We start from the raw sequence: 23,618 nt of genomic DNA, 5'->3' as shown, positions 1-23,618 counted from the left end.
CTCAGCATTTCTCAAGCTGAAAGAGCTGAGGAAAAAATTGAAGCCTTGAGTTGCAATACTGAACGATTCTATGGGCAACATACTGAATGATGCAGGAAACATCAAGAGAAGATGGAAGGAATACACAGAGTCACTGTACCAAAAAGAACTGATCGATCTTCATCCATTTCAGGAAGTGGCACATGATCAAGAACCAATGGTAATGAAGGAAGAAGTCAAAGCTGCAATGAAAGAACTGACGAAAAACAAGGCTCCAGGAATTGATGGAATACCCATTGAGATGTTTCAACAAATGGATGACCTGCTGGAGGCACTCACTCCGTTATGCCAAGAAATTTGGAAGACAGCTACCTGGCTAACTGACTGGAAGAGATCCATATTTGTACCCATTCAAAAGAAAGATGATCCCCCAGAATGTGGAAATTATTGAAAAGTATCATTAATATCACATGCAAGTAAAATTTTATTGAAGGTAATTCAAAAGTGGTTGCAGCAGTATATAGACAGAGAACTTCCAGAAATGCAAGCTGGATTCAGAAGTGGATGTGGAATGAGGGATATCATAGCTAATGTCAGATGGGTCTTTGCTCAAAGCAAAGAATACCAGAAAGATGTTTACTGTGTTTTATTGACTACGCAAGAGCATTTGGTTGTGTGGATCATAACAAATTGTGGATAACACTGAAAAGAATGGGAATTCCAGAACACTTGATTGTACTCATGAGGAATCTGTACATAGATCAGGAGGCTGTCATTCAGACAGAACAAGGGGACACTGCATGGTTTAAAAGCAAGAAGGGATTGTATCAGGGTTGTATCCTTTCACCATACTTATTCAATCTGTATGCCGAGCAAATAATCTGAGAAGCTGGACTATATGAAGAACGTGGCCTCAGGATTGGAGGAAGAATCATTAACAACCTGAGATACGTGGATGATACAACTTTGCTTGCTGAAAGTGAGGATGACTTGAAGCATTTACTGATGAAGACTGAAGACTACAGTCTGCAATATGGATTATATCTCAAGATAAAGAAAGCAAAAATCCTCAAAACTGGACCTATCTGCAGCATCACGATAAATGGAGAAAAGACTGAAGTTGTCAAAGACTTCACATTGCTTGCTTCTACAATCGACACCAATGGAAGCAGCAGTCAAGACATCAGATGACATACAGCACTGGGCAAATTGCCTGCAAAGGACCTCTTTCAAGTGCTGAAGAGCAAAGATGTCTCCTGGAGGACTAAGGTGCAACTGACACAAGCCATGGTATTTTCAATCGTCTCATATGCATGTGAGAGCTGGACAAAGAATAAGGAAGACCAAAGAAGAGTTGATGCTTTTGAGTCATGGTGTTGGTGAAGAATGCTGAAAGTACCATGGACTGCTAAAAGAACTAACAAATATGTCCTGGAGGAAGTGCAGCCAGAATGCTCCTTGGAAGCGAGAATGGCCAGACTTTGTCTCACCTACAGTAGGTCATGTTGTCAGAAAGGACCATTCCCTGGAGAAGGATGTCATGCTTGGTAGGGTGGAGGGTTGTTGAAAGAGGGGAAGGCCCTCAAAGAGATGGACTGACACAGTGGCTGCGGTGATGGGCTCAAGTACAGCAAGGATCGCGGAGCTGGCGCAGGACTGGGCGGCGTTTCATTCTGCTGTGCATGGGGTCACTGTGAGTCGGAGACGACTCAATGGCACCTAACAACACAACAAAGGTTATAAAAACTGAGTTTCTGAGTGGATTGCCCTCTCTGGGATCACTTTCCCAAGGAAGCTAGCTGCCATGTTTGAGGTCCCGTAAGTAGCCTGCGGAGAACCCATGAGATGAGAATCTGGGGCCCTGTGCCAACATCAGCACCAAGTTGCCGGTCAAATGAGTGAAGCACCTGGGCTGCAGATCCTCCAGCTCTAGTCACCCTTCAGATGACTGAGGCCTGGCTGCATCTTGACTTGAAGAGGAGAAAACAGGAGCCAGAAGCACCAACTAAGCTGACGAGCCACAGAAACTGTGAGGGTAATAAATAGTCACAACTGTTTTGGGGCAATGTGTTAAGCAGCAACAGACAACAGACACAGCTCTCAATCGGACCACCTGGCACCTGTATTCCCTCCCAGAGCCCCGTAACCACCACGTCCAAGTTGGATTAGCTACTATTTCTACCTCACCCCACAGCCGCCATCCTAACCCACACTGTTCAAGGTCGTCTCCCTGTGCCCCACCCTGCACATCTTCAAAGTTCCTTTCTTCAGAAAGTGCAGGATGAAAGGATCCCTCGCATGTACGACAATGCCTATTTTGCTTTCACACTTGATAGTAAAGCTGTACACCCGTGATTAGATTTAAAAATCACTTTCCTCCAGTGTTTTCAAGGTACAGAATTCTCATCCAGTGTCCCTGACGAAGCACTTTATTCTTGGTGATCCGGAAACTCATGAGGATGAATGAAGTCTTTCTTTGCCAGTACAGGTCTTTTCAATCTGAAGACACCTTATAGTCTAGGAAATGTTTCATTATTTCTCTGACAGTTTGTTCTGTTTCATTTTCTGTTTGCTAGAACTCCCATTAATTAGATGTTGGATTTGCCAGACTGTTCTATTACTTGTTTTTTTTTTTTTAATTAATAGGTCTTCAACCATTTCTACAATCAGTTTTAAACCTGGGCTTTGCCTTATTCTCTACTCTTTAATTATTATTATTATTTTTTGAATTATTTTTGCAGTGTTCTTTCCCCTCTCCTCCCACCCCTGGTAACCAACAAAGAATGTTTCCTTCCATACATAAACCTTTCCTTGACTTTTTACAATAATGAACTAATATGGATGGACTTATTTCACTCAGTATAACGTCCTCTAAGTTCATCCACGTTATGTGTTGTTTGCAGATTCTCCATTCTTCTTTAGTGTTGCATAGTTCTTTAACTATGTTTTCCCCAGGATTAGCAGGTCTTTCTCTGAAATGCCATTGTTTTTCTTCATGTCTCTGATGCTAGTTTAAAACTAGAGATTCACTCAAAGGGGATGTGGCTGGAGATGGGAGAGCCTTTGCAGAGTTATTTGCTCTGACAGCAGAGGACTAAGTGGAAGGCGCCTTCATTCTTCACAGATTTCCAGTGTCTCCTCTAATTTTTTTTCCAAATTGTAGTATAAATATACACAACAGAACACCAGCCACCTCCAAGTTTTACATGCACAATTCAATGACACTGACTACGCTCTTCAAGTTGTGCAACCTCCATCACTGTCTGTTTCTTATTCCACCACCATTAACATAAATGCCATGTGAAAGCCTAGATGTTCCAGTTTCACACCTCATTCCTTAACCTGTACCTTTTGGCTCTGAGCCAATCAGTTCCCCACATTCTGCTGGGAAAACCGTCTCTACCTCAAATTCTGCCACATCGACCAGAACCCCTCCACCTTCCAGAACTTTGTTAAACTGTCAGCTGAAGAGCCCACTTATTTTGACAGTGTTGGCATTTACTCGCTTTTATTCCTTGCTTAGTCTACCATCTTTTTTTAATTGTGATTTGGGTGAAAATTTACAGAGCAAATTCACTTTCCATACAGCAGTTCACAAACACTTTGTCTCATGACATGGACTACAATTTACCCCAATGCAACAGCTCCCCTCCCACTTCCTCCTGATAGTTACCTCTTCCCTGTGTCCATCCCTCCTTGCACTCCTGCCCCCTCAGCTGTCTCCCTGTGCATACACAGCCCTTCTTTCTCCCATGATTGTTCTCTCCAAGGAGTGTATCTACTCATATGCCTGTCTTCTGTTTGGCTGGAAGCCACAGGTGTAGGTTCAATTCCAGACCTGAAGGGCAGCTAGGGGCCACAGTCTCAGTGGTTCCACCCAGGCTCTATCAGACCAGCAAACCTGGTCTCCCCCATTTTTCTTCCCCCCCCAAACGATTCTGAGTTTTGTTCCACATAGTTCTCTCTCTCTCTCTCCAGGATCTCCTACATAGATTCCCCTCTGAGTGGTTGACAGTAGTAGCTGGGTACCATCTAGTTCTTCTGATCTCATAGTCGTATCAGTCTACCATCTTGAAGTAGGAAACTGAAGTAAGACTTTATGGTCAATAAAGCACCTGCTCAGCTCCTTCAGTAGTACACCAAGTACTGTCAGTATTGTCATCTGAAATGTAACAGCTCCTGGGGTCAGGGAGAGTAAAGAGATCAGCCAGCCATGCCTTTGGGGTAGAGAGCTTAAGAGTTTAGAATATGACTCTCTGACTTCAGGGCTGAATTAAATATTGGGGAACTGAGAGCATTTTTAAGGATTTTAATTCACAATTCTATGATCTACTTTCACTGTTACTTCATAAAAGGACTTCCTCTGACTGAAGAACATTCCTTATTTTTCTCATTTTGCCAAGAACTTGACAAAATTGTTGTAGACTGGAATCGGTAACTAGTGACTTAAATCTCTAAATCCATTCTCAGGTTCCATCCATTTTCTCACAATGTTTTTGTAGGTGGTTTAGGGTATGTGCTGTAGCCCCAAGGACCCCATGAACAGAACGTTTTCACAATGCAGCACGTCAGCATGGTCAGTCTTTATTAGTTCCCATACTAGTTGTTTTTCTATAAATCTATGAACTAATCTAGATTTTACTTTGACTCAGGAGGATAGGTTACAAAGAAACTTAACAAGGTAAGCATTGGGCTTCTAGTTTTAAAACAGCTTCTGCTTTGCCTACACAGGTGCTCCACACTCCTCAGTGATTTGGTAACTAGCAAGGCCCTGCATCCTCATCTGAATAGCTGATACTTCTGGTGATGAGACTAACAGTATTTTTTTTCCCTTAGCAAGTTTTTTTAGGAGAAGGGAAAAACACAGGAAGAACTGTTAGTCTTTCTTTCACTTATTAAAAATTTAAAATGTGAATTAGTACAGGTAGACAAATTCAACCTATGTTTAAAACCAAGGTATTCATAGAGGAAAGTATTAACTTAAATTAAAAAAAAAAAAAAAAAGCCTAAATAGGGTCCTTCATACTTACTGGAAGAACAAGACCTCTCAGTGTAATTTCTCCAGTCATGGCTACATCTGAACGTACCAGCCGCCCACTAAAAAGTGAGGCGAGACAGGTTACTATGGTAACTCCGGCAGATGGTCCATCTTTTGTGACAGCTCCAGCTGGGAAGTGCAGATGGATGTCTGTGTTGTCAAGAAGATCAAAACTTCCAGAAGCTTTAAAAAGGCAAAGAGGGTTTTAATGTAGAAAAAGTAAATCTACTTTCTTTTACTTCTAAGAAGAAAATCAAAGAGATAAAAATGAGCATTCTGAGTAAATGAATCCTTCAAAATATTAATTGATAGTACAATTACAGTCAGGGTCTGGAAGAATAATTAGTTTCACTTTATTCCAGGTAGGACTAAGAACAAAACCCTCTCAAATCTGTCTGTAATTCAGGCACTAGCCAAATCGCCCTCAAATGGTAAAAAGAATGTCTACCAGGGTTCAAGAAATTAAAGGTGTGTATTTTACTGAATGGTATAACTGACAGTTTAAAGTTCACCTTAGTCTTTGTCACAAATTTTGTGAATTGCATCCTGGATCATGACCCAAGGCTCTTCCCTCCTATCTGTATCCCGGCGGTCACGTACCATTAGTCAGATGATATTTCTTTGCATTGCTGCGGAGCCAACTAATAGCGAGATGGGCAGACTCCTTCATGACATCCCCAAGCTGGCCAGTCAGAGTTAACTGACCTTCGCCATCCATCCGGCTTGCCTCCACAAACATGATTTCCCCACCTAAGGGAGTCCACGCCAAACCTATTGCCACTCCTGGTTGACTCAAACGCTCAGACACCTTGAAAGAAAGAAGGAAAATGATCAGAGTTGGGTCAACAAGTGCCAAGCTATTTTCAGGCTGACTTAACACTCTACCCAGCAAGAGCCTGCTGTTTCCACGGAGGGCTTAGGCTCCACTTCAAAGTAACTAACACCTAATATGACTCCAAGTCACACTTAGCATTCCCTATATCTGGCTTTCTCCCAGAAGAAATACCTTCCTCTTTGGCATGAAAGCAATTTTACTTTAAAATATGTGCCCATAGCTTTGATTTTAAAGAGAAAGATCTAGTTACAAACGCCCTAATTTTCAAGGAACAAACTCAATTGTTTTATCTATTTAAATAATTGTCTAAGGCTACATAATTATACCCATCCCTCATCTGAACAATATCATTTATATCACTATCACAATGTCACTATAACAGTATCATTAATAACATAAACAAAAAAACCAAACTCACTGCTGTTGAGTTGGTTGCAATTTATAGTGAACCTTGGATTTCCAAGGTGGTATCTCTACAGAAGTAGATTCCCCAATCTTCCTTCCGAGGAGTGGCTGGTGGAATTGAACTGCCAGCCTTCTTGGTTAGCAGTCAAACACCTTAGGCACTGCACCACCAGAGCTCCTATTAATAATATGTTGTTGTTGTTGTGTGCCATTGAGTCGGACCCAACTCACAGTGACCTCTCTTTGGGTTTCCAAGGTGCTATCACTACAGAAGTAGATTGCCCAACCTTCCTTCTGAAGAGTGGCTGGTGGGTTTGAACCACCAGCCTTCTGGTGAGCAGTCAAGTGCCTTAGACACTACACTATCAGAGCAACGCCATTAATAACATATGCAAGTAAAATTTTGAAGATAATTAAAAAATGGTTGCAGCAGTATATATATTGACAGGGAACCGCCAGAAATTCAAGCTGGATTCAGAAGAGGATATGGAATGAGGGATATCACTGTTGATGTCAGATGGACCTTGGCTGAAAGCAATACTAGAAATATGTTTACCTGGGTTTTACTGCAAAGGCATTTGACTGTGTGGATCATAACCAATTATGGATAACACTGGGAAAAAATGGGAATTTCAGAACACTTAATTATGCTCATCAACAACCTACACATAGACCAAGAGGTTGTCATTAGAACAGAACAAGGGGATATTGCATGATTTAAAATCTGAGGCTGTCATTAGAACAGAACAAGGGGATATTGTATGATTATTCAATCTGTATGCTGAGCAAGTAATATGAGAAGCTGGACTATATGAAGAAGAATGTGGAATCAGGATTGGAGCAAGAATAATTAACAACTAGTGACATGCAGATAGATGCTTGCTGAAAGTGAAGATGACTAAAAGCACTTACTCATGAAGATCAAAGACTACAGCCTTCAGTATTACACTTCAATATAAAGAAAACAAAAATCCTCACAACTGGACAGGTCAGCAACATCACAATAAATGGAGAAAAGACTGAAGTTGTGAGGGATTTAATTTTATTTGGATCCACACTCAATACCCATGGAAGCAGCAGTCAGGAATTCAGATGTCATACTGCATTCGAAAAATATGCTGCAAAAGATCTCTTTAAAGTGTTAAGAAGCAAAGATGTCACTTTGAAGACTAAGGTGCACCTGACCCAAACCATGGTATTTTCAATCGCCTCACATACATGTGAAAGCTGGACAGTGAATAAGGAAGACGGAAGAAGAGTTGACGCCTTTGGATTGTGCTGCTGGAAATACTGAAGAATACTGAAAATATCATGGACTGCCAGAAGAACAAACAAATATGTCCTGAAAGAAGAAACTTAGAAATGAAAATGACCAGACTTTGCCTCACCTACTTTGGTCACGCTGTCAGAGGGGCTCAGCCCCTGGAGAAGGGTATCGTGTTTAGTAGGGGGTCAGCCAAAAAGGGGAAGGCCCTCAATGAGATGGCTGCCACGGTGGCTACAATGATGGGCTCAAGCACAGCAGGGACTGTGAGCATGGTGCAGCAGGGCTGGGGGTGTTTTGTTCTGCTGCATACAGGACTGCCATGAGCTGGAACCAACTTGACGGCACCTGTGGTAGTTAAAGTTATATGACAAGTTGGCTGAACCTTGTTTGAGTGGCTAGGCAGCTGGATGTAGTGATTCCCCATGATGAGACTGGTCATCAACTGCATGGTGGAATCTGCTTTGAGCAGCTGAGTAGCTGCCTTAAGAATGTGGTCTGCTTTGGCTTATTATAAGAAGACGCTTTAAGGAAGGGCTTGAGCTTTTAGCACATTTGGATCCTACATTTGGTCGAGTTTTCATCTCAATGGCCTGCCATGATGTCTGCCAATCTTGAGACCATTAATGGACTTGAACTAGTGGCCTACAGTATTGCCTGATAATTTTGGGACTGTGCCATTTTACTCATCAACCTTGGGCTTGTCAGCCTCAGCAGGCAGCAGCTGCCTGAGTTAAGAGAAGCCTCCAGCTTCAGTGGGCCAGGATCAAGAGGCAGAGCTAAAGCCCAAGGTCAAGGGGCTTGCACCTAGCCGCTAGGGCTGGCATTATGAACTCAAAGTTCTAGCCTCCTAAACTGTAAGAGAATAACCCACCCTGTCTGTTAGTCACCCATTTGTGTTATTTCTGTTAGAGCAGCACAGGAGAACCAAAACACCTACCACCACCACCAACGTATTTCTACATGCTCCAGAACCTAACTTCATTTTCAGTAATCATGAATCTGTTTCAGAAATCAGAAACCTTACTAACATACACTTAAGAAATGTTAGATCTAGAGGCCAAGTGTGAAGGTAGATATTACAAACCTTAGATTTTCTCTCTGCCATTCACCTTTCTCTGTGTTGCTGCAGAGATGTGAGACAAGACTACCTGATGCAGCCTGTGTACTTCCTGTGTGAGAGGAGGTCCACTGTGCACCGCCATTACTGAACAGGTTACTCACCTGAGACGACGGCCTAGGTGATAAGACTCATAGTTTAACACATTCAACTTACGAAAACACATACAAACAGCTGAAAAACAGTAACATGTTAACTTTTATTGCACCCTCTGAGCCTCCAAATCTCCTACCCTATAGGAGCTGCTGATGTTGAAGAAACTGAGCACAATATACCCAAGAAGCACCAACCCAAATGGGAGATTCTCTAATGAGGTCGCTGCTGAGAGGTCACTGAGGAACAGCAGGGTCTGTGGCCTGAGTATGGCATCTGTTGAAAGGGCCAGGTTGCTGATACTTATTCTCTGTTTAAGGCTTGGACGGCTCGTGAAAATCCTAGCTAATTGTATACCATACTTCAAAATCATATGTGGCATCAACTGAAGCTAGTGGGCACTTGTTTTTGGTAGTACATAGAAAAGTCTATTTTAAAAGATGGCTTTATGTTTGAAAACTTTAACTGACTTCATATGAGAAAGCTCTCTGGTGGCATAGTGCCTAAGGCTTGTGACTGCTAACCAGAAGGCTGGGGCTCAAACCCACCAGCCACTCCTCGGAAGGAAGGGTGGGCAATCTACTTCTGTAGAGATACCGCCTCGGAAACCCAAGGAGGGGTCGCTATGAGTAGGATCCGACTTGATGGCGGTGAGTTTGGTTTTTTTGGTTTTCATACAAGAGGCTAGTGACTCAGAGGCCACAGATCAAGACTATTTTAAGGAAAACACAGAAACAACTCTTTATAAACTATTAATTCACAAGGCTTGTTTTTTTCTAATATAAACTGAGTTCCCTATACCTGAACTGACATCTAGTTGGGTGGGAATCTGCGAGGGTCCTATTTTATGACATTGCTCTTTTCTAGGGCAGAATGACCTGGTCCTAAAGAGTCACCCTTAATAGAATGGATCACATGTAATTTTGCAGAAAAAGCTACTTGGTACAATTTTTTAGTTACAACAAGAACAATCCCTTTCTTACAGTGGAATACTCCTCAGTCCTTAGCACTGATTTCTTAGAATGGTGCCAAAAGTATTCCCAAGAGGCAGTATTAAGATTCTTGATGACTATTTGTAGCTTTATGAAACCAAGCCTGTTTTCCAACACTCCCTTGAGTCTTGGTACTTTGGGTAGAAGTACGTGGTAAACTGTCAACTGGAAGGATGCGGACGGAGTAAGTACACATGGCCACACCCAAAGCATCTAGGCTCACAGTCATTAGAGATGGGACTAATGGCAAATCAGTGTGATTTAACATCAACATACATCGATGCGAGAACACAAAACGTCTGGATTACAATCAAACCTGCCATCTTTGACCAAGGCTGACAGTAGTTATTGAAGAGTAAAGCTTTAGTGGTTAGACTTGGAGTTATGTTCCTCATGGTCATGGGTTCTGAAATGTAACAATCAAGCCCCCAGTTTCTGTGTATTTCTGCCTGAGAAATGATGGAGGAGCAAGTAAATAGGAATTTAAAGGGTAAGATATAAGCTCCTTGCTTGCCCTTGAATGTGGACAGTTTCCCAGCCATCCCCTTAGACAACTATCTGTATTTCATAGCATGCCTTAGGGCGAGACTCAACACAATTTGGAAATGACGTTTATCCACCAGTCCTTTTCTATCAGCTTCTATTACTGTTCGTTTCTGGAATCATCAACTGCATTAACCAATATGGGCCTAGATGTGAAGCTCTGAGTGGTTTTCCACTAGGCGTCAAATGAGAAGCATGGATACTGAGTTCATTTTTGTCATTCAAACTATTCTTACACTTCAATATTTTCAGGAAATGCCTGTTCTAACCTTAGACTAACATCTTTTTGATACAAGTACTCAAGAACGTTTCACAAGACTCTGAGCAAATCTTGAAGTACAAATACACATTTAGATTCCAATTTGCTCCTTATCAGTAAGCACTGGTCAGAGAGCTAAGCAAACCACCTTTACAGAGTTCATAGGTTACAGAACAAATGACAGCATGGACCTTCAAGGGGGGACAGGGAAAGGGTTGTTAGAATGAGGCATATACACTGGGTCTGTTACTTAAGCTCACTCAGCTTCAACTTCGTTATCTGTGAACTAAATAACTCAAAGAAATATTCAATTTATTTTGTAATTAATTTTAACAATCAGGTAAATATGCAGATTGAGGAAAGTTTTAAAAACACGAGGAAAAACCTAATTAGTAACAAAATCTGCATTATAAAGTAGGGCTGCACTCGTAACACTTCAGTGACTCAGTATTTAAAGAGTAATTGCATAGCAAAGCATTGCCAATTTCACATTGGTCTTCCTTCTTAATTAGTAATAGCGGTATTCGATTGAAATAGTAAATATGCACAATTCTTAGTGACCCTTTCCAGCCAGACCAGTATCCGTGCTATGGTTACCTTGTTATTTACTATTGCAGACCCATCAGGGAAGCCAAGAGTTTTATGTTCGCCCCAGAATCCTTCACCAAGTACCTTGAGCCAGGCTTTATTACAGACTAGGTTTATTCAACTGAGCGCCTCTTGGGACTAACAGACTACTACAGTACATCCGACCAATAAAGAGGTAATTTTCCTCCAGCCTGGGGAGGCCAACAACAAGGTGCCTACAAAGTGCTTTATCTACAGAAAGCCCTGAAGACCAGCCAAGGGTCTGTGTCTGGTGAGCTGAGTCATGTATCAGAGGAGAAGCTAAATCTGAACAGAGTTATTAAAAACATGAGGAAAGTTTGCTGGGTAGAGAAGGGCCAGGAGGCTGTGATAATGGAGGGGCCAGTGGGTGCCAAGGGATGGAGACACGAGCAGTTCTGCAGGCCTCCTCTGCGGGGCCGAGCCCAGGGCCACGCAAGAACTGGAGCTGTCAGAGTGCCGTGGCCCACAGGCAGGTTTTCTCTGCAATGACGTTCACACCGTAAGTCGGTTTCTGTGCTCATACAGCATTTCTCATGCTCCTGCCAGGGCTGTCTCTACAATAGCGATCCATCTGCCAACCTCTTCATAGTCTTTGTGCTGAGATCCTAGGCCCCGAATTCATGAATATTTGATTTTCTAGTTGTAGGCTTGTTTCAGTTGCATTTAGAAAAGGGAAGGTCACATTCTGTTTCCCTTGGAGAGGGGCTGGGGTCTAGCACTGTCATCTCTCTGATCGGCTCTGCCTGGCCTGACACTCACCCTGCTGAGAACCAGCTGTTTCCAGAGCCTCTCAATAGGGCCTTTCCTTGGCACAACTAATTCGTGATGGGGCACTGGCCAGAATGAGTGTGTGGCATCTGCGCTGGCTGTAACAGGGGCATGTGGCATGCAGCCAGGCTTTGGCACAATGTGCTTAAATGGAGCAGGATGAGTAAGTAATTTACTACCATGACTCTTCTGGGCATTTAGTTAGTGTTTATACTCTTTGCCCATTTCTAGTAGGTGATTTTGTTTGCTTGAAAGGCAAGCATAATGATGGAATCTTCTGGAATTCACCTTTAGATACATTCTATTCAGAATTTTTTTTTTTTAATTGTGATCTGGGTGAAAGTTTACAGAGCAAATTCACTTTCCATACAGCAGTTCACATACACTGTCTCATGACATTGACTATAATTTACCACAATACAACAGCTCCCCCCCCACTTCCTCCCTATAGTTACCTCTTCCCTGTGTCCATCCCTCCATATGCTCCTGCCCCCTGAGCTGTCTTCCTGTGCATAAACAACCCTTCTTTCTCCCATGATTGTTCTCCCGAAGGAGAGTATCTAACTCAGGTAAATGTTCACCTCCTATGTCTGTCTTCTGTTTGGCTGGAAGCCACAGGAGTGGGTTCAATTCCAGACCTGAAGGGCAGCTAGGGGCCATAGTCTCAGTGGTTCCACCAGGCTCTATCAGACCAGCAAACTTGGCTCCCCCCACCTTTTTTCAGGATGTTTTTTTAAATCCACATTTTTATTTTCTGTAAGTTAAAGGGCTTTTTACACACCACTGCCAGCAGCCAATCCTGAGGCTTTAATAAAAGATTGGAGGACTACCTAAAACTACAAATGGAGTCAGGAACAATCCAATGACACAACCCTGGGGTATGGCAGGCTGCACAGCATACGGATGCTTACAGCTTGGACAAATGGGAACTCTTGGGTTCTGTTTTGTCTGTGGGGGTCAACTGCAGGACTGGCCAGCTAGGGTATGTATCTAACAATGCCAGGCTTTCCTGGCTCCACCAGGATGAAATAAAAATTGTGATTCTCATTTCCCTCCAGATATGTTCATGTAATCAACAAAAATAATGTAACTACAACTTAGTTTGCTATTATCAATGACAATCTCTTAACTGTTTGACCAGATAAAGTAAGAGTGAAGAGCTGTGATCTTTTTCCTGTGTCTTTCTTAAGCCCTCCTGCTCTGATCTCAGCACTGCCTCTGAGGAGCTGTTTTCTGAGCCCAGTCTGCGCTGTGTGACGCCAGGCACAGCTGAGCACGCCCAGGCCGCCTCAGGCCTGCAGATGCCTCGACTCTTCCTTCTAAAGGGCAGGGGGACACTTTCTTTCTTTTCCCCCTTTTTCTTTAAAGTGAGCTTAACAGATCTTGTTTCTTTAGGAAATTTTTAGTTGAAAAAGTGACCAATTATAGGTCTTAATCTAGATTACGTTTTTAGAAGCCATTTTCTTACCTGTTTAGCAAACTCTAAGAGGACATAATTCAGGCATAAAAATGCCTTCCTCCCTTTCTTCCTCACCACCAGTTTCTAAGTCAGTAACGCTTTTCATTTTTAAAATATACACTATTTTTATATATCTCTTTACATATGATATATATATAACATATATAATATTTATATATATATATATATATATATATTCTTCAAGGACAGGAAGGGGTGGTGCAAAGTTATTGAATATGGGTAAAAAGTAAGGTTTACAAAAACAACAGGGAGTTTTTTGGTAGCTGGGGAGATACCTGTGTTTTTGTTTCCAGAGCTAAAGTGGGATGGTGACGGGAACTGTTCATTTCCTTAGTATGTGCCAGACACTACGGTGGATGCTTTATGTTCATTAACTCACCACATGCTAAGAATTAGTAAGATACATCTAATTACCCTTGTAGATCAGAGGAAAGGAGCCCGGGTGGTGCTGCTTACCAAAAGGTTGGTGGTTCAAACCCACCAACCACTCCACAGGAGAAAGATATAACAGTCTGCTCCCATAGAAACTGCGGCCTTAGAAATGCTATGGACAGTTCTACTCTGTCCAATAGGGCTGCTATGAGCCAGAATCGACTTGACAGCAGTGGGCTGGTGTTTTGTTTTGGTATCAGAGGAAGATCTCAAACTCAAGGAGGAGGGATAAGTGGCTTATCATTTAGGGAGTGAGAGATCGTGCTATTTTCAGATCTTATTCTTCCCGGCTTCTGCTTAACCCTTGCTATTCAGAAGCTTATGAAAGCTCACTTCACCATCTTCACTTTCTCCTCACTATCTTCAATGAGCGAAAAGACTCTCCTCCTCCTTACCATTCTAACTCCTGCTACGCTCCTGGGTGTCTTGATCTCTCCACAAAAAGCAAATACCGATGCTCCTTCTTTCTTGAAGCATCTCTCTCTGTTTCCATGGCAACACCGTGTCCTTGTTTCCTCTCACCTGACTGCTTGGTCCTTCTGAGTCTCCTTTGATGGACCCCTTCTTCTACATGACCTCTAAATGCTGCTGTTCTTTACAGTTTGCTCCTAGGCTACTTGCTTCTCTTCTGTGTATACTTTTTCCTTAAATGATCTCCACTTTTCTGGGCCTTTAAATATCTTCTGTTTTCTGATACCTCTCTAATTTATACCTCCATCTCAGCTCTCTCCTCTGAGCAAGAGACCTGCACGTCCAACTCTCTCTACTCAGATGCCTCAAACTTAACACCTTCAAAATGGAACTTTCAATTTTCTTTGCAACAACACCTCCAATGCAAAATGTCCCTTCTTCCACTAGTCTGTCCCATCTATAAATGGCACTACTGCCCAAATACCCTGTCACTCTAGCCAGAAACCTGTAACTCCCTTTTGATTACTGCTTCCTTCACTCTCCATACGTAATCCACGGGCAAGTCTATCTCTAAAATGTATTGGATATATCTAACGCATATATTCCCTATCTCAGTACTACCTTGTTTGTCTTCTTTATGGCACCAATCTCAATGTGTAATTATTTACTTGTTTATTTTCTATTTCTTTCACTAAGGAAGCTCCATGAAGGGAGAGTTCATATCTTGCCTGCTGATTACTGTATTGCCAGCAGTCCACACTGTTGTTGTTGTTATGTGCCATCTAGTCAGCCCCGACTCATAGCAACCCCTCCTTGGGTTTAAGAGGCTGTATCACTACGGTAGTAGATTGCCCAACTTTTCTTCCGAGGAATGGCTGGTGGGTTTGAACCACCAGCCTTCTGGTTAGCAGTCAAGTGCCTTAGGCACTATGCTACCAGAGCTCCAGTCCACACTAGGGAACTTAATACATATTTATTAAAGGGATTAATCTCTTTCTAGAAGAAATGACAGATCCTAGTCTTTACTCTCATGTAAGAGCATTTCAGCCAAAAAAGATGCCTTCAAACATGTTGGGAACACCTCAACATACAGTATTCCAATATTCCCAATATAAAGCTTTCCCTTCAGATCCTTTACCTAGGAGAGCACACAGAAGGAGAGAGAGAAGAGTGGCCACAGAGAATTCTTCACAGAGAGCAGAGAATCTGCTTAGGCTGCCCTGGGTTACGTTTCTCTACTATTATCAACAGAGAACAAGTTGGGAGTCAGTCAGGCCTGGCAGCAAATCGCAATTCTGGCATAAGTTGTGTCTTCCTGCAAGTTATTGAAACTTTCTATGCCCATTGACTCATCTGTTATTGAAATACACCATGGCTGACGAGTAAACAACATATACTTGTGGAGGGCTTTTCACAATGCCTGATAGCTAACAGATAAATAAAGGTGGCCAAGAAGCCCAGCCCAATCTCTCCTATTCTGAAAAAGAGCACTGCTCTTTTTTAGAATAATATAAATGAAACTCGGACCTGGTACTAATGTTTGTTTGTTTTTAAAGTGTCATACTCTTTCAGTAAGAAAGGACAGGAGTAATCCAGGTCTGACAGGGTATGGTAGAAGAGTGGAAAGAGGGCTGGAGTCAGATGATCTGACTTAGAATGCTGGCTCTATTAACTGTACCTTATAGGGATTTGCATAATTCATTTAATCTCTTTAAGCCTTTTCAGTGTGTGTAAAGTGGAAGACGACTCACAGCACAGTGTACAGCCTTCATGTACAATAAAGAAATGAATCTTACTTTTATAGATGGAAAGGTTGAGGCAGAGTACAGTTAGAAAATGTAGCACTGGTGGTCATCATGTTATTATAGGTAAAGACACTCAGGCTACTGAGTGAATTCTCTCTTTAAAGTGTGGAAAAGATGAACAATTATTCCAAACCCTCAAACACCATATCTTCCATTCTAAGATACTAGTTACGATACACAAAATGGTGACCAGTGATACTGTCAGTCGACCTTTCAGATTCACACTGGCAGAAGTACTCCTATGTGATAGCTCAGGCTCTACCGGGAAAACAGAGTTTCTCCAACAGTGTCAAGCAAAGCAGTATGAATAAAATTTCTCATTTCTGCTCTTTTGGCTCTTACTTTCCCAAAGCTAGGAGCTCTGGTGGCGTAATGCTTAAGGCATTTGACTGCTAATCAGAAGGCTGGTGGTTCAAACCCACCAGCCACTCCTCGGAAGGCTGGGCAATCTACTTCCGTAGAGACACCGCCTCAGAAACCCAAGGAGGGGTCACTGAGTTGGATCTGACTCAATGGCAGTGACTGTTTCTTTCTTCCCCAAAGCTCCAGGACTATTAGCAGTGCTTCCAAACATAACAGTTAGCAGAAATGGCTGAGGGAGAAGGGTATATGCAATAGAAATATGCAGCCACCTTTTGTTTTTATTTGTGGTTGTAACGTAAACTCCCAGGGAACTCCCAATACACCTTTTCTAGAAAGCCTAGAGAAAAGGCCCATTTGAGAGGCAGGAGTCAGAACCCAATCACTGATCTCTGAGAGCAGGCTAGTAGATTCTGCTCACTTTCTCAACCAACCAAGTTTTGCTGAAGGTCTCTCAAAACTTCAAAATTTAAATCCTTGATATCTTTAGAATTCAAATAACCAAAACAAAGACTCTGATTCTATTGTTCAAGATCAGATTTGCTGTGAGAGTTAAATGGGTTCTATTCCTGTAACTGAGTTTTGCAGAACGACTCATTAGTGTCAATGATCAGCTCAGAGTTAAACAGAGAACCTAGATGAGTTTGAGGAAAACCATATTCATGAAGAGTGATCTCAAAAGGTAGATGGAGAGGTCATCTTCTGCATAATTGATCAGGTTTATCTTCTAAAGATCTATCTTTGTACATTAAGCTGACAAGGAGGACGACATGACAAAGCTGAGAAAAAATGCTAAATTCAGCTGTAGAACACAAACTTTCTCTAGTAACGGACCTTTTTAGAAAAGCTCCTATGAACATCCTATAAAAGATAATACACTTAGCAGTCACAGATTCAAACACCTATTTGCCTCAACTGGTCCCGGGTCTCAGGTCTTTATGGTTGGTAGGTGGGTTTGGTAGGTAGCTATACTGTGAGGTACCATTTGGGGAGGAAATCAGAAACAGGGCTAGAAACGTACGCAGGTTTAACCCTAAAAGAACTCTCACCAATGAGATAAGAGATTCCTGAAAGATGCCATCTGGGTCTGAATGGATTACCTAACCCAAAGCCATGCTTATGTTTTCAGACATTTTGTACTAGTTGATTCCTCACCTCTTCCTCTACCACCTCCTTCTCCCAGCCCCTGTTCGGGCAAAGAAATTCTTAATCAAAGCACATACCACAGAAATACAGAAGTTCTAAGGAGAAAAGTGGGAGAAAGCCAGAGACACTGTTCTTAAAATAGAACTGGATGGTAGAGAATAAGACCAGACTGGGTTTCTGAAAGAGGATATGGCCAGGGTATCTAGCTCCCTGCGATGGTCACATTATCACATTAAACATGAAAAAGAACAACTTATACAGAAAACAAGTTTCCAGTGTTAAGACAAGATTCAGTCTCCCCAAACATCCAATTCCACCTCTCCAACCTATTACGCAAACACCACAGTAAAGTGAGTATCAACAAAGAAATGAGAATGATTACCTCCATTTCATACATCGGGGGCCCAAGGATATCTTTCAGAGCGTGAAAATCAATCAAAATTGGCATTTCAGGTGGTAGGGCCAAGTCAGCAGTGTCATTGAGAGATTCAGGTTTTTCATCTTCTAACATGTGTTCTCTGCAACCTAAAAGAGAAAATTTTGTTTAGAACATCTAAGAGCTTTGCAGGTTTAAAAACTCATAAGCAGGCATAGTGCCTAAGGTATTTGACTGCTAACCAGAAGACTGGTGGTTCAAACCCACCAGCCGCTCCTCGGAAGGAAGACTGGGTAATCTACTTCTGTAGAGATACCACCTCGGAAACCCAAGGAGGGGATGCTATGAGTCAGAAAAATGACTTGACAGCAATGAGTTTGATTTTGATTTTGTCTCTCTAACACATTTATTAGGGAGCTATGGTAGCGTAGTGCCTAAGGCACTTGACTGCTAATCAGAAGGCTGGTGGTTCAAACCCACCAGCCACTCCTTGGAAGGAAGATGGGGCAGTCTACTTCCGCAGTGATCCTGCCTCGGAAACCCAAGGAGGGGTCGCTATGAGTCAAGCCAGACTTGACAGCACATAACAACAACAACAACAACAACAACAACAACACATTTATTAAAGACAGAGAAATTAACTCTGTGCACATGTAGAAGTTAGGCAGAAGAATGAGTCTTCAATAACCCTTTGAGGGTGGTATAATGCAATTATTTTGTTCATTTACTTTTACCTGTTTATTGTCTTTCTCTTCCCGTAAAAGTGAGAGCTCCATGAAGGCAGCAATGGCCTTTAGAAGCCAGATATGGAAGGTCAAGTGCAACAGATTACCTTGTACAATTCTGTTAGATCAACACTCAGGGCTTGTGCCAAACTTTTCAAATCTGCCTACTCTTGATTACTTTTCAGAGAATTCAAGTAAGTATCCCATTTTCTGACTGTGGGCAACATGAATTTGTAAACGATAGAATCCACACTAAGCAGTGCCTTCTTTGTAAGAATATAGCTCAACTCCAAGGTTATAATTTTCCAGTAAAAATAAACATAATCGGTAATATCAGGATAAGAGAATATGAAGCCTGGTTTGAAATCTCTCTAGTAGTGGGCCATTTCCTTTTTACCATCCTGAGAGGCAGGGTTAGCTGTTATCCTGTCAAAGTTCTAACAAACTCATTTTGCTCTGGGCCTAGACATACAGGAAGTAGGAGCCAAATGACTTACAAAATCACTTTTCTACAGGTCTTTGTTATCTCAGTGTGCGTAAAGATAAATGTTAGAAACTATATGGCCAGAAACCTAAAATAAAGAGTAGAGGTTTTAAAAAAATATAGGGAATATTTGGCTTCATTCATTTTCATCCCAAGCCTTGTTTTTCTTTTAGTTTGCTATGATTTTTCTAGTTCTTACACTATCTCATGAACGTTTTAAAGTATCTTTCATCACTTTTTTTTTACATTCTAAAGTATTTCTGGAAGTGATTACTCCACATATTTATTAATCTGTTGTTGTTGTTGTTCAGTGCCGTCAAGTCGGCTCTGACTCATAGCAACCTTATGTACAACCGAACTAAACACTGCCCGGTCCTCCTCAAAACTGAATCATGACACAGGAGAGAAAACGGGCTACGAAGCAGTTTAGATTTTCTGCCCACTGCTGGCTACTGGGTCTTATGAAAAGCATCTATCTTACCATCTCTCTCTTCAGGACTGTTGTGCGAATTAAAGAGATAATCCTTTGCCGAATGCAAGGTGCAATACACCAATTGTACTGTAAGAGCAAACCCCCAGTTATGTATTTTCTCATGGTCATAGCTCAGTAATGTTATCTGATCTTTCAAGATCTGGCTCAACCAGATTTTAGGACATCTTAGTGGATTGTTCTAACTTCTTGTAGCATCTGTTCCACAAAGTCTAGCAATCATGGAGTTCCTTATGGAAGTGGGCGGTTTTTTCTGCTTGCTGCTCTGCTGCAGCACATTCCAAGCCACAGCAATGCCCAAGGCGGGGAGAGCACTCAAATGATCAGCTCCATGCAGACTGCAGAGCCGCGAGACAACAGGGGTCCCTGCTCAGTTACAGCAGTGCACAGAGAGCAAACCGGAGCTGCCTAAGGTTACTCCACCCTAACAACGCAAGGAGTCGCCGTCTGGAGCTTCAGCCAATGCCCAGCAGCGGCCACAAGCTTCCCCAGCCTGTGGGGCTTTGTGACCGGCATTCTGAGATCTCATGACTGTTCCCAGCCTTATTCTGCTGATCAAAGGAGGAAGTACAGGTGGACGGGTGAAAGTCAATCCACAATTATGTAACTAATGCTTCAGGACACCCCATCCCTTTCCAAGCGAAGTACTGAACTCAGTGCCTTAAGTGCTGAGGGATATGAGTGGGGAGGGGGATGCTAATGCAACTAGACCTTACAATATAAAAACTGGCAGCTGTGAAAGAACCCCTAAATCTAGGCGCTTGACATGAGAAAGGTTTCTGCCCAGGGTGCAGGCCAGATTTCCTTTTGTTTAAAAAACAAACAAGCAAACAAACAACTCGACTTTAGGCTGCTTTACTTCTGCTTATCATTAACTTTGCAGGAAGCAGCTCATAGCTGTTGCATGTTCATTACTTTGACTTGTTTATTATCTCTCTCTCCCATTAAAGTGAGAGCTCCATGAAGGGCAGCAAGGCTGTGAGAGGCCAGCTCATGTACTGTTCGCCTACATGTTTGCAAAGGGATTGAGACATGGTATCATTTAAACAAGATAAAAGGAAGGAACTATTTTCTCAGTAGCCTGAAACGGCAAAGACTACAATAAGGACCGTTTAAGGAATTCTTCAGAAAAAGGATCTTGTAAATGTTTGCAAAAACTAAGAGACCATATTAGAAAACAGATTGTAAGTCCTTTACTCAAGAGGTCACAGTCAGTTATCACTCTGTGAGGAAATTCTAAAACTGAGATACTTAGCATGATTAAAGATGACTGCCCAAAGCCTCCTTATTGCATTTAACTTGTCTGAAGTCCTCCTTTCTGCCTTCCTGAGGATCAAGCCTATAATTTAGAGCTGTAACTTCTTCTGAACTTTAACCATCCTCAGCAAACAATAGAGAAGACAAGAATATGGTTTGTGAAGAAATGTTTGTCAGTAAATGTTTGTCTGGATGTCTCAGAAGAACGCTTACACAGCAGGCCTCAGGAAGAATGTACACACAGCTCCAAGGAATGGATGTTAGAAAATCCATCAGCTAACCTCGTAAAATTGCAACTTGCTTTTGTCTGGTAAGCCATATGTAATCCCTAGCCCCCACAACTGTAGTCACGTGCTTCCTTTCCCGTTTTTCTGTGTAAGGGCTTGCCTCTCCCTCAGAGCACTTTGGTGAATCCTCACTAGATGCTGCCTGATCCAACTGCGTTGGTCTTTCAGTAGAACTCTCTGCTAAAATTTAACAGACTCCAATTTCCTCTTTTACACAATTTACTCTAAGCTTTAGGCATAGCAGCTGTGTAAAAAAAAAATCATATAAATTCAGAACTAATCTGCACTTCAAGATGTTCCATCATTAAAACACAAGCCTAGAAAACTACAGCTCTAGCACAGCATAGAAATCAAGGCTAGCTAATCAGAGACCTAGGAAAACACTGCACTCTAAGAATCATCCACTGGACCTGTATACGGCAAAGTAGGAAATACTGGGTTTTCACAGAATATACACGGATTCCTCATTAAAACAAATAAACAATAAGCAAACTATCATCTCACAAAGATACCACTCAAGAAATGACACCCAAAGTTATGAAACTTTCTTAGCTATAACCAAACACCTTGAGGGAATGAGACACTGGGCATAGGGGCTCAGGATCAAAGTTGTGGGGGACATCAAGGTCAACTGGCACAAAGACAATGCTCTACATCCTACTTTGCTGAGTAGCAACTGGGATCTTAAAAGCTTGAGTAGCCATGTAAGGTACAACTACTAGTATCTCCCCACCTGGAACAAAGAACAGCAAAGAAAAAGATGCATGGAAACAATCAGTCCAAAGGACTAATGGGCCACACGAACTCCAGCCTCCATGACCAGGAGACCAGAAGAAGGTGATGGTCCCTGGCCACCACTGCTGACCACTTACTTGCAAAGGGATCATAACAGGAGGTGTGGTATACAGAGAGAGAAAAATGTGGAACAAAACTCAAACCCATAAAAAAGATCAGACTTACTGGTCTGATAGAGACTGGTGGGATCCCCAAGATTTTGGCCCTTAGACCCCCATCAAGCCTGGAACCAAACTCACCCCTCTGGCTCAACTTTAAGCCAAACAACAGACCTATATGGTGAACAATGACACCTGGGAGGTAGGCACGCCTTAGAATGATGAAACAAACGAGATGAGAAGGCCAGCATTTGCCCAGGGATAAAGCTCAGAAGGCAAGGCATAGGAAAGAAGGACAGTAAACACGGGGAAGATGTGGGAAAACTGCTGTTACATTGTGGGGATTGCAATTAATGTCACAAAACGTGTATGAACTATTGAATGAAAAACCAATTTGCTTTGTAAACTTTGACCCAAATCACAATAAAAAGTTACAAAAAAAAAAAAAAAGACCGTACCCTCGGAAACTCCACAGAGCAGTTCTACTCTCTATAGGGTTACCGTGAATCAGAATCGATTCAATGCCAACAGTGTTCGGGGCAGGGTTTCTCAGTTGGCATTACTGACATTTTAGATGGGATCCTGCTTTGTTGTGGTGAGCTGTCCTGTGCACTGCAGGATGGTTAGCAGCATTCTAGGCTTCTACTCAATTACGGCAGACAAACCCTATGGTGAGCCCCAATAATCTCTGTCTTCTGGTGTTACACCTTTGTGTAATCCCCTCCCCTCAAGTATGAGCTGGACTTGTGACTTGTTTTTGACTGACAGAAGATGACAGGATGTCACTCTTGTGATTATGTTAAATTACATACAAGACTGTACCTTGCTAACTAAATTGCTGGAGCTTCTCCTTGCTGGCTTGTTCAGATAAGTGAACATGTTGCGGCAACTCATGTGGCAAAGAGCTAAAGGTGGCTGTGGTGTAGTAAATTACATGGTATGGCGTTTTTAGCCAAAGTCTTTGTAACTCCCACTTTTCCACGAGCAACTGAGCAGCTGTTTGTTAAAGTCATCGATCTGAGGCAGCACGAAGTAATCTGGGGAAGTTTCCTCTCTCTCAGATGTGTAGAACTCTGGTGTTGGGACTGGTTGGTTTTGGAAAGGAATCTCTGACTGTTGGCTGAGAGAGACATGCTGCCAAGAGAGAGATGTGCTACTGAGAGAGATGGAGAGGCAATCAGCTGAGAGAGGTATGTGCTACTGAGAGAGACAGCTGGCCAAGAGACGTACTGAGAGAGACTTATGGAATGAGGGCCAGCTGTGAGAGAGACGTGTCACTGAAAGAGACTGAAAGAGATGGCTAGCTGAGAGATGTGATACTGAGAGAGACTGAGAGAGATGGCCCGCTGAGAGAGGCGGCCGGCTGAGAGAGACTAGCACATTCTTGAACTTGAACTGTAGCCTGTTGCTTTCCTAAAAAACCTCATAATCTGTTAGTTCTGTGTGACCACTGCAGCGAATTACTGAACCCAGCAGAGAGGTGGTGGGTGCCTGCAAAAACGACAAGGAGGCCACATGTTCTGACCTCCTCTAACCCTACAAGGGGAAGGCAGGATTACCAGCAGTA

The 23,618-nt window shown here is 42.4% G+C and overlaps 1 protein-coding gene across 1 annotated transcript in view; it reads right to left on the bottom strand.

The window, feature by feature from the left end:
• LONP2 (lon peptidase 2, peroxisomal) overlaps positions 1-23,618 on the bottom strand; it is a 127,027-nt gene that overhangs the window by 1,950 nt on the left and 101,459 nt on the right. Inside the window, exons 12-14 of the mRNA XM_007946886.2 lie at positions 17,922-18,064; positions 5,618-5,825; positions 5,010-5,200 (exon numbers count right to left, since the gene is read on the bottom strand). Of these exons, the coding sequence (XP_007945077.1) occupies positions 5,010-5,200; positions 5,618-5,825; positions 17,922-18,064 (542 nt within the window). The remainder of the gene's footprint in view (positions 1-5,009; positions 5,201-5,617; positions 5,826-17,921; positions 18,065-23,618) is intronic.

The sequence above is a fragment of the Orycteropus afer genome, unplaced genomic scaffold (genome assembly GCF_000298275.1).
Source record: "Orycteropus afer afer isolate SDZICR_OR568_19922 unplaced genomic scaffold, OryAfe1.0 scaffold00009, whole genome shotgun sequence".
Taxonomy (NCBI): domain Eukaryota; kingdom Metazoa; phylum Chordata; class Mammalia; order Tubulidentata; family Orycteropodidae; genus Orycteropus; species Orycteropus afer.
Note: the sequence above shows the minus strand (reverse complement) of the source record. Positions and strands in the feature narration are given on the sequence as shown.